The sequence below is a fragment of the Drosophila guanche genome, unplaced genomic scaffold, assembly GCF_900245975.1.
Source record: "Drosophila guanche unplaced genomic scaffold, DGUA_6, whole genome shotgun sequence".
NCBI classification, from domain to species: domain Eukaryota; kingdom Metazoa; phylum Arthropoda; class Insecta; order Diptera; family Drosophilidae; genus Drosophila; species Drosophila guanche.
The window spans coordinates 1870717-1882927 of NW_022995757.1; the positions used below are offsets into that span (position 1 = coordinate 1870717).

Here is a 12211-nt window from a genome sequence, read left to right on the forward strand (position 1 = left end):
AATTATTCAATTGCAAGCGTCCTGCCACATGCCACGTGCAGCCTTTTAATTTTAGTTGTTCGTTGCACAGAGAACGACTCTGTGGAATGCTTTTGAGGCGAAGGCTTAAATGAATCCGTTTGTGTGCATTCCAGTAAGAGTACTAGAAGGACTCCCACTGATTATTTGCTTTTTTTTGAGCTGGCCTTCTCTCGCTCTCACAGCACACATTCCACACAGTGGCACTGTATATAAGTACAGCCCCGCTCGGGATACGGAAAGTGTAATTCAACCTTATTAAGATTCCCATTGCGCATTTCTTGCGCTATTCGCCAGTGAATTCCGCTTGCATTTCTCTGTGATTCTATACCAGGCTCTGCGTGAGATTCTCTGTGGGGCAGCAAAATCACATCACATAACCCGTTGGCACGGCTACTGGCTGCCTGCCGACTGTCGACTTTAAACTGCCTCGATGCCCGGTTGCATGCAAATTAAGTACAGTCTCGAGTCCTGCCAGTGCACAAAGGACACTCATTATGCACTTCCGCGCTCCGCTTGCCGCCCACCAACCATCTCCACAATCCACTTTTTCTTCTGCTTTCTCCCTTTTCTCTCTGCCTGTGCCTTTGCCAGGAGTTTCTTTTTTTCCCATGCATTATTTTAAATAACCAACATTTTTTTGTGCCAGTCGCGTTGCCAGCCAAAACGGAGACTATACAAAAACTCTGTAGTTTATGCTCCAACCAAAAAGGATGCCCGCTCAAGGATACCCATTACTCCAGAGATCGCATCACTTAGGAGGTCTTTCAGTTCATTTTTAAATATTTATTCGATTCACTCCATAACTGGAATATACCCATAACTATAGCAATTGCAATTCCATAGATATCCCACAGTCGAAGAGCGCTCTCATTCTTTCGCATAACAGCTCATTCGAAAAAGGAATACTCTTGCACCTCCATTAGAAGCACAGAAGCAGGCAAAAGCGGAATCAGGCGAAATGCAAACAAAACCGAAACGGAACCAAGTGGAGGCAGCCTCTGCCAGCACATTTTATCACATTGACACGCCTCCTCTTCCTGCCTCTGCTGCCTCTCACAGCCTCTTGCCCCTCTTGCCACTGGAACCACAGTGTTGCGGTTATGCAATAAAATGTTGCATTTTGCTTTCGGCTTGCATACATTGCCACAGACTGGCAATGGCACTGTCTTCCCTGCCCTGCCCTGCACTGCCCCCGAAGAATCCTTCTTGTTGCTTGTGTGTGTTTGTAACAAGCTTGACTGTGCCACAACCACTAGATAACTCTCACTGGTGGTGTTGCTGCTGCTGCTGCACCTGCAACTGGTACTCCTCTAAGTGCCACGCGCCATATGTTCCGACCAAAACGAGGCCTTCAATTGCTCGAGCTATTATTAAAGCTTTTCTTTACACTCAGCTCTGTTACTCTCTGTTCCTACAAAACACTGATTATTCGATTGCTCCAGCTGTCCTTCTTGGAGTACTTATTGTTTCTAGAAACGCTTAGCCAAGTGGTGTTTCTTAGAACTGTTTCTTTCTGTATATCTGCAAGAGTTTCTTTTTCGAAACTCACTCCAAAGTTTACTCTTCCACCCACAAGTTCTATCACTTTCTTCCTCCAGCCACATGTTTGCCTGCCACAGTTCCTGCTGCGTTCTTGGCCGCGGAAAGCCATACTTAAGCTTCTGCAATTTGTTGCAAGTCAGTGTTTGTGGATCTATCTGTATATTTATGGCTCTATGGCACTCCTCTCTTTCCCTTCCACCACCAGTGTGTTAAATGCGCACAGCTGCCGGGATTACCGGGCGGAATTTGCAAATGTAAACGCAGCGAATTAGTCGCGCGAGCCCCCCGAGAGCAGGCGACTCTGGCCCTTGCCCTTGCAGCCCTTGCCACATGGAACACAGTTCGGAGAGCAGAACAGGACACACCCTCGCATACACCAGTGTGGAAAGAGGCAGGGGGGGGGTGGAGGAAACATATGAAAATCACACACAAAAATAAATGTTTTATAGAAATGGCAGACAGGCAGGCAGACGGCAGGCAGACGGCAGGCAGGCAGGCAGGCAGGCAGCATCTCAATGAGAGTCCAGTCGAATGGGCAGCAGACTCTCTCGTATAACAATGCCCTTTGGCTTCTCGGTTTCCATTTCCATTTCCCACATTTACCACTCCTGAAAACCCACTCCCCCACACTCGTAGCGATTGCAGCCAAAAATTTAACAGATGTCTCGCATTAGATGCGCCTCACTCGACCCCAGAGACCCGCGAGCGGACCAGCGAGCGGTGAGCCATGCCACAGCACTGTGGCACGAGCAGGCTAATTATCGAGTGTGAAAATAATACAAATATAAAGCAATCAAAATACTGGGTATGAATGATTTCTGTTCTGAATGGAAAAAGACAACTTATTCGTAAAAAACGGAATGAAAATCCGAATCTCAAAATAAAATTTATGTTTTTATTCGCCATAATTTTATATGTGCACATAAATATGTATGTAAAGATATATGATTATTTTATTCGAAGATTATTTTAAGCAACAAATATTTTTGTTGTAATATTCAGTCGATATTTTTAATATTATATACCAGAGAATATTTGTTTTGCTGCTGAAATCCGACCATAGATTTGGTTAAATGTCTCAAAAAAGTATTCCAATAAAATACAACTAAAATATGTTGCCTGAGGGAAATATGTACATACACACATAAGTGAAGATTTTAAAAATGCTCAAATTCAATTCACTTTTAATCACTTTTGTGCCACTGTAGGGTGCGGGTGCGGGTGCGGGTGCGAGGGGACATGGACATCCATCGGACATCGGAGCAATTTACTCGACGAGCAACAAAGCAAACGAAATCGAAACAAATCGTCAACGAATAAAGCAAATCTAAATATTAATGTGCGACTCAATGAGTCGGAAACGAGCTGCCACAAGGAGGGGGAGGCGAACGCTACAAGAGAGACAGAGAGCGCAAAGCAGAGCCTGGAGGTGCCCCACGAGATAAGCCATGCGATGCGGCAGCAGGCGGCAGGTAGCGAAACTCAGTTTTGTTTCGCGTTCCTTTTTCAATATTTACTCTTTGGACGGGAGGCTGCCTGCCTGCTGCATGCCACAAGAGAGACAGAGGAGAAGATAAAATATGGAAATGGGACACAAAACGGACACCAGCGAAAACAGCCAGTGGACGGACAATCGGCTGGAAATTTCTTTCGCTTTAGACATAAATATTTTTTATCACTTGCCATCCCCATTTCTCTCTCTCTCTTTTTTTGTCTCAGTTTCGCTTTTATCCTGGGCTTACTTCCTGTTTCGTTGCATTTGTAATGAAGTCCTGTGGACTATCCTGGTGTGCTCCGCCGTAGACTAATGCAAATTTAAGCCATAGAAAATTAATATTTTCCCGGATACAACACCCACCCACCTCTCGCCTTCCGGAAAGGATACGGGGGTAGGACGATGATGGAAAGCCAAGGGAAAAAGAAGGGACAAGCGCAAACAAGATTTCTGGGGGACTACTTTCCGGTTCAAGGTCAGAGTTCCATAAGAATATTCCAGAATATTCCAGTTAAGAATACCAATGAAATAACTCTCTATATTTTCCCATAAAATTAGTCTTCCCAGCAATTATTAAAATATTAATACCCCCTCGACTCTCTCGTTTTCTTTAAGTTTTCTTCTTGCTCTTCCTTAAGAAAACATAAAAGAGATATTGCTGGGAAATATCTCTCTCTCTCTCTGCCTTTTCTAAGGGAGTGTTCGTCCAAGAGAGAGCTTTTCCTGTAATTAGTAGAGTTAATCTTGTAATCGCACTTCTCTCTCTTTCTTTTCCCTCTTTTTTCTCTCTCTCTCTCTCTTTAGACTGTCCCTTGCAATTGTCATGGGATGTCGCCTGAGAGCCATAAATTAGCTCTTTCACTGACGTTTCACCGGTTGAGTCTTTAAGCCGCTGACCTTCCAACCACCGCCTGAATGACACTCCCACACCCACCCACAGATCCACCTTCAACACACCCACACCACCAACACTGAGTCCTGACTTTTTGATTAATATTTGGATGGAGGACAACGCCAGCGACAGCGACAGCGACGACAAAGACGACATCGATGGCCTACAAAAAGTTAATCGCTTGTAATTTATGGCTCTCTAGAGGCGGCTTAGGGCGGTATAGGGGGCGTGGCAATCAAAAAAGTAAGGCACTGTTCTGCACTGACGGAAAAGTTCCATGACAATTGGGAACACCAAAACAAAGATATTGCAGGGAAATGAATTTGTAGAGTTTACAGCTCACAGAAGAATCCTTAATACGGAAAATAAATAACGAAAACCTAATGCCGATCTTCAGTCTCCAATCTTCTTCAACATCTGCCACATGGAAACGAAGGTCGAGTATGGGATATAGACATAAGCAGAGGCGTAAAGCAGTGCCAGAAGTATAAGCCACTGCCACAGGGCAGTGCCATTGCCATGCCAAGTGTTCAAATAAAACACTAAAAAATCCCAAAAGAGGGAAAGAATGTTGATGGCAATTTTGGAATCGACGCACAATTGCCAGACCAGAGGGACCTTGGGGCCGTGTAGGATAGTGCCCCCAATCGTGAGGGGCAGATACACAATGGCTGCAATTGAAAACGGCACTCGATGATGCCCCAGCGATGATGCACTTGATTTGCAGCAGTGTCCAATATAATGCGAATAACCATGAAAAGAACTTTGAACTTGAGGCTGCAAACGAGGGTTGCAAGAGCCAAGAGGAATAAGTGGCATGAGGCAAGAGGGATGAAAGCGGTGACACAAATAAGAGATTTAATGAATGAATCTGTAAATGAATCTGTAAAGAATGAACCTTCTTTCAACAGCCACTACACCGCATCAACAGATAAGATTCGTGAATATTTTATTTTTTGAGACACCGATAAGAACAGAGCGGAGATAAAACATGTACATAGAATTACAGCTTGAGTTTGTTTTTCATCCCCACAGCTCAAGTTGTAGAATGCATTGAGAGATTCTGATTTTTTTTTTTTTTTTAACCTCATCTTTATCTATGGAATTTCATGGGAGTTTTTGGTCATTATATTTAGGATATCAGAGGGTAAATGCGCTCCATCAACTATGGATGGAAGATCTCCTTTAATTGAAGTAAAAACGAGGAAAGCAAAACGTAATAAATCTATTGGATTCCTCCTTAATGGGTCTTTTTAATCAGAGATTTTGGTGTCTTCAATGAGATGGATATTATAGGTGCGGGGGCAGTCGAAGAATAAGTCGAAGAAAGTGTTGTACTCACTTTTACATTCGTTGGCATCATTGTCGGTGGCACGGCCCCAGGGGCGATCAAAGTAGAAGGGCTTGCAACGCTCGCACTCATCGCCGGCGGTGTTGTGCTTACAGGCGCATGTCATCGTCAGCTTGGAGCTCATGTGCCCCTGCAATTGCAGCTGCAGTCCGGAGGCAGTGCGTCCAAAGTGTCCGTGGGAGAGTGCACCTCCTGCTGATGCTCCTGCCGATGGGGCATCATCGTCCTGGCCATCATCCGTATCGGCGGTGGAGACCGAAGAACCAATGGTTGCCACACACTCGGAGGCATGACCGTTGCACTTGCAACGACCACCGACGGCAAAGTCCGACACAGCATAGTGCTGCGTGATGGGTGGCAGTGGCAGTTCCGCTGGCGGTGGCGCTGTGCCAGTCGCTGAGGCTGCGGCAGCAGCCTTCACCTGGGGACTGGGGGTTGTAGCAGACGCGGCGGCCGCCGCTGTGGCAAGTTTCGTTTGGTAATGCTTCTCGTAGGCGCTGCTGCCTCCCTTGTGCTGCTTCGAGTGCCGCTTGCCGCTTGGGCCATCGCTGCCACTGTCAGCAGCATAGTCCAAATGCAGATCATCGTCCAACTCGAGATGTTTCTTGGGCTCCTCGTACTCCTCATCATAGCCGGCGCTGTCGTTGTCCTGCAGATTATAGTCGTAGTCGTCCTCGTGCTCATCCAGCTCTAGTTCGGCCTCCTGGCTGGCGCTCATCTCGTCGCTGAAGCTATTCGCATTTCGCTCCTTCTGCAGCAGCAGCTGCGGCGGCAGTTCTAGGCGGTGGAACACCACGCGAATGTCGGTGGCCGTCACCCAATCCTGCAGTACCAGGGACGAGTCCAAGTCGTTGGCCGACGGCCTGCCCTCTAGCGTATTGAAGGCGAACCTCTGGGCGGCGCCACCAATGTCATGCTGCGAGTTGATGCAACGTGCCTCCTGTTCGTTGAACTTGGAGATTTTGGCGCGATCCGGTCGCCCGTAGAACTTCTGGCACTGGGAGCTGTAGAACTGGAAGGGCTGCCAGGTCTGGCCGAAGTCGGAGCTCTTAAAGATCGCCAGTGAGTCTGGTCGTGCCGCACGGGGGCAGAATGACAGGGAGATGTACGTGAGCTCGTATTTCTTGCCCAGCGACAGGGTCAAGGTCACATTGTCCGGTGGCGCTGTGTCCGGATCGTGGGGCACATTGACGCCCGCCGAACGCCAGCAGGTCACGTTGCTGGGGTTGTTCAAGTCCGTCAGAGCGGAGGCGCCAATACCTGCGGTATGCCTGTCGCACACCCGGCATTCCCCCAGCGAACCATCACGCTGAAGTTCGCAGTAGCGCTCCGGCCGCTGGCCGCCGCAGATGCTGGAGGCCTGAACGGGATTTCCGTAGGCGGCATTCACGAAGCTTGGCAGACACTTGCGGGGTTTCCCCTCGAAGTAGCACGGATCGTTAGGGGCAATCCCGCCGGAGATGCAGAGGGGCGCCAAGGCCAGGAAGAGCACCAAAAGCTCCATTTCGTGTTCGTTTCACTATCTCTCTCTCACGCTTAATCTCTCTTGCTACGGCTCAAAGGCTCTTCGTTCAGTTGTGTTTCTCTTCGTCACTCGCGAGGATCAGTACACACACACAAACAGAAAAAAAAATACAACAGTTATAGCGCGGCACACGCGATTGATCGGTTTGGATCGGCAGGCGTCACTGAGTCTGGCAGCAGCGGCGGCTGCATGCAACATGCAACAGCTGCCCGCGCGCTCTACGAAATGTCTCTTATTGGGGCAGCCACCAGCCAGCCAGCACCACTTACGCTCCTCGCTCTCTTTCGTTCAGTTTTTTGTACAACAGCCGGGGCTCTCTTCCAACTCGGTCAACCTTCGGCGCTGCTCTGTTCTCTGCTGTCGCTTCCTTGGCGGCAGTATCCTGCTGCTGCTGCTGTTCTGCTGCTGCTCTGCTGCTGCGCTGCGTGGAAAAACTCACCACAGGGGGCGGCTGGGGGCCGGACGCATGTTGCGGAGGCTGCACAGACATACATACACACACAAACACTAACACGACGAACTCGCACACGAAAAAAAAGATAACAACAAAAATGCGTTGGACCCGACGGAGGTTACGTTTCGGCTTTACGATTCGGCTAATGCTTCACTTCGGTTCGCTTCGCTTTGTGTGTCTCTCTCGCTTGCGCCGCTTCACGTTGTTCACCTGGCTAACGGTTTTGAATGAATGAATAAATGAATGAACGCATGAATGCAGGGCGAGAGAACATGATGCTGATGCTGGAGTGTTGCCAAACGATGATGCTGCCAGTGTTCGAGGTGTTGCTGAGCAACATTTGTTGCTGGCGTGTTGAAACTCGCTTGTGTTTGTATAATGTTTAGCAACAACTGCTGCTGGTTCTTTGTATTCATGCATATGTAAAAGAGATCTAGACCATATTTATGGGAATAGTCTTTCTTAGATCTGCAAATATATTTTTTTGGCAAGAAAAATCATTAACACTTTTTCAATTGAAAATCCCGCAGGCAGAATGAAAGCAAAAGCTCGCAGCATCCGTCGTCCACAAAGAACAGCAGACAGAGAAAGATTGAGAGCGAGCAGCATAGACAGAGCGACGCCTGCGCAACGTTCTCAGCATGTGTTTCGTTTGTCGCTCCCTCTCCCACTTAAGCAGAGCTTCCTGCAAATGGATTTTAATGCTCAGAGTTTAACCCACGACATGCTTCCCCCCTCCACATCACACCACCGCCCACACCCCCTGCAGTGCTTAGCAATTTGTAAAGAGCGCATTACCTGTGACCCACACACCCGCACACTCGCTCTCTCTCCCTCATGCTCACGCAGTGCCACGAAGGGGAACGTGCCGTGGGAGATCTTCGCTGAGCTTCCGTGATACCTTTGTTGTTTTCTTCGCCCCCCTCTCACACACACACTCACAGAAACTGCTCTGCCTCTGCTCTGACACTGCTTTGTTGATTCTGATACCCTTTGTACATACAGTAATGCGTGCATGGAAGTTGCGGAAATATTTAGAACGTAGTTAATTGAAGGGAACTCGGACAGACAGTACTTTATCACGATTGAATACTGACCCACGCAGTGAGCTCTAATGATCATAGACCTATTTTAAGTATATGTGGACTTGAATGGAATGTCTCTTTATATTGTACATATTTGCATGTGTATTATAATTATAAATTTCTAAACCATTATCCAAGTCTTAACATTCTTAAAATTCGATTTGTTGATACCTTAATAATAAAGGGTACTTAATGATTCGATCACCAGACCGCTGTTACTTATGTGTGTATTTCTCTTTGATTTATTGCTTGTGACATTTCTTCGGCTTTCGAGTCCAATTCGAAGTCGCAGCCGCAGTCGACGCTGCTCTTCAAGTGGTTCCCTCCATCCCGCTACCACAACGAAATGAAATCCCCGTCGTTATGTTTTATTTATAACGGATTTGGGCCTTTCGTCGTCCATTGTTTATAAATATTTATGGGTAAGTGGGAAAGAGACAAAGACAGAGGAGAGCAGGGCGAAGGAGAGATGGATGATGGTTCTCCCTTTATGATTCCTTTTTTGCTTACTTTTTCAACCTTCTGTTGACTTTGCTTATTTTTTGTTATTTTGATTTGGGTCCATTTTGGATACAATATTTCGTGCTTTCCGTAATGGAATTTTAATTTTATTTGCTTACATTCCGCAGCTCCTAGGAAAGTGCCAGGCGATTTCTTTTTCTTTTCGAGTGAAATCAGCCCCAAAGCGCAGCACTCCACTCAACTCCAGAGCTGGAGCTTCAGTTCCAGATCCGAATATTTTCAGCGATTGACTCCTCTACTCCTCCGTTGGAGGATGGAATGGCTCCGGGGTTCGTGGTGTTCAGTGGAGCGGAAAGGTGTAATTATGACGCCGGGGCCACTTGGTGGAGTGCTGCTAAATGGCCATGACCACCACCTGATCATTATGATCATTATGATGGGGCCTCTACCGGCAGCAGCAGCTGCAGCAGCATCTCATGACGCTGATGGAGCTGTGGCATTGAAGGAGTAACCCCAAAAACGCGTTGATGGTTCCGAAAGATCAAAAAGAAAAGAGTAAGAGAAACGCTCTTACACTAACACGTTTATTCCTGCAATGTTTTCCCTCTGCGGAAACTCTTTTCCACGAATCTTTGATCATTCCTCACTGAAATGAATTGAAATTCTTTTAAAATGCATTAAATGATTCGCTTCAATGCCATTTTTGAACCATTTTCACTTAAATCAAGCTTATCAACGCTTTCTGAATCTTCAATTCGATGCCATAAATTGCTAAGAATAATTATGGTACACACAGTCATATCCAGCCGGGCTGGGTAGCAAGAGCTTCCAAGCATTAGCAGTGGGCAGTGTGCGCTGGGAAATGGCTTTTCTTGTACAAATTCCAAAATCATAAAATGGCAGACAGGCCAGGCAAATGACCAACAAAACACAAATCAAACTATTTTCACTTCACTCTCTGGTGGGTCTCTTTGAGGTTCTGATGCAACACAAGGCCAGGATGCACAGTAGTAGGGTGGCGCACTGTTTTCCCATTGATTTTTGAACATATTATCAAACAAAAGTACCTTTGGGAAAAACTTGAAATGGTCATTTAAGGTTAGTATTAAATGCACATGTCAACATGAGTTTAATGGTGAAATATTGCTCTAAAATTGTATGCTAAAAAATATGATTACTCGCTCTCTCTCTCCTAGTGTGGCTTAGCATCAACCTCTGATGCCGCAAGATGAAGCATCTCCGCTTTGCGTCACCTTCTCAACATGGCAACCCAATCAGAGTTTTCCCCCATTTCTCTTCTACTCCGTTGAAGCAAAGTTATTTATGCCGTGTATCCATGGCATATAGTTTTTCGGTCATACACAGACATAAAACCGATGTAGACCACATAACTCCCCTCTGGCTTCCCACTGGTTGCCATTTGGTTCTCTGTCCCATGGCATACTCGTATTTATTTATTTGCATTTGTATTAAATTTTCAATTCATTTTCCGGAAAAATTTCTCGCTTTACTGCTTTGCAAAATGTTTGCTAGAATATTTGTTATTTCCGCCATCACCCCCCAATGTTTTTTGGCTGGCTCACAGTTCCGGGGGAGTTGTTCTTGCGGCTTCTATGTATTTCTAATGAGCCTTACGGGTGACTGGAGACGACTCCCGGTCCCGGACTGGACCCCTGCCTCTCATGTGTGTGTGCAATTTGTTTCATTTAAATGATTTATTTATTTTTGCTCATTCGCAAAGCTTTCGGCATGCAATGCAGACGCATGAAAACAATCTCTGACTTTTGTAGGAGCTGGCATGCCCGTGCCATTACCCATTAGCTTTTGCAGGAGTTTTCATGCCCTTCCCATATCTTGGGGGCCAGCGGCGCAATGTTTCTGGTCAGAGTTTGGTTCTGTTCTTGTTTTTGTATGCGGGGGAAATTGCTTCTGGCATTTGATTTGAACATCATTTTTAACGAAGCATACGGTTTCCCATATATAAAGGGGCAGAGTGGCAGAGAGCGGTGACGGTTCTGGAACGGAAGGACATGGCAATGGACAGACACAAAACATATCCTCATTGTTGTAGCTCTTGACTCGGATGCTGTTTGCTTCTCATTCACTCCGTAGCTCTCTCTCTCTCTCTCTCTCTCTCTATTTTTGTTTTATCCTACAATCAGTTAATGAACGCAAAAACGTGGCATGCAGATGTGGTATACAGTAAAAACTGCACTTAAAGGACCCCATGAGCTCCGAAGCCTCACTATACTATTGTATAGGGTAAATAAGCAACTCCCCCACTTCCTCCAAGGATAGTCCTCACTGTACATTGCTGTTTGACTCTCCCCCAAATATACACATACTCGTACGTGTATTTATTTCAGCTCCTGACAGGATATTAAATAGGCATTTTCGTTTGCAGGAAATATTAAATCAACAAATTAGAAAATTACAATACAGAATGGTGGAAGAAGAGAGGAGCGAAAAGAGAGTCAATGCCTAATGGAATTGAACGTGGGAAGGAAGGCAGTAAGAATACATTGTGTATTTTGTTAGGGCTTTCGCTTCCTTTCCGATTTTGTTATTTGCTGAAAAAGCAAAGACTTTGTGTTGTATCCTTGTTTGTATCCCATGAGGCTTGTCCATCAAATCGAACAATCTCACAAAATGTATACAAATACTAAACGAAAATCACTTTTTAAGCTGGGTATTAAGTGCCTTAAAACATAAGACATGAACGCTCAATTAATTTCATAAAATAAAGCGGTCTCATATAAATATTTTGCAGCTTTTTAACAACATAATCGTGTGGTATAAACAGTTGCTTTAGCCTTAGCCTGGTAGTTACATTTAATTATAGAAACAATGAATATTTCTATTTTGATGTTTTGCCACTGACTTTTAATTCATAATTTGACTGAGATTCATTGACAAAAACTGCAGAACAGTGCCGGCCATTATCCTTTATCACGGTCCAGCTGAATAGCTTTGCAAATATGTACACACATATGTCCATATGTAATAGGTTTGTAACTGTCTTCAGTGTCTGTTGGATGGATTGGTTTGTTTCTTTGTCTACTCAGCACATACACAACTCTCCTCTGATGCTTTCTTTTGTGGCTTTCCCATGTGTGGAGATCTTTCTTTCTTTGCAGTTCCCATCGATCCAATCCAAAACCAATTGCTGGCGGGATTACCAAATCAAATGAACCAAAAAGAAGAGGGAAATTTCAACATAGGATTTCGAATCGAAACTAGCATTTCTGTTCACATTTTGGTTCGGCATTGAGGCATATCTTTCCTTTCCTTTGCAACTGCAGCGCTCCTAAAATTTTCTTCGGAGCTGCAACGTTCCTCTACTGTGCCGCAGGGCCTGCAACGTCTGCTCAAGTGGCAGGCAGA

At 45.7% G+C, this 12211-nt stretch overlaps 1 protein-coding gene across 2 annotated transcripts in view; it reads right to left on the reverse strand.

Moving 5' to 3' along the window:
• Positions 1–10966, reverse strand: part of LOC117590218 (netrin-B) — a 64136-nt gene extending 53170 nt beyond the window's left edge. Inside the window, exons 1-2 of one of the 2 annotated variants that reach the window (XM_034282685.1) lie at positions 10946–10966; positions 5293–6822 (exon numbers count right to left, since the gene is read on the reverse strand). In XM_034282685.1, the coding sequence (XP_034138576.1) occupies positions 5293–6805 (1513 nt within the window). In that variant the 5' untranslated portion in view covers positions 6806–6822; positions 10946–10966. Of the gene's footprint in view, positions 1–5292; positions 7495–10945 lie in introns of those variants that run through there. The other variant, XM_034282684.1, reaches the window with a different exon arrangement.
• Positions 10967–12211: the final 1245 nt, after the last annotated feature.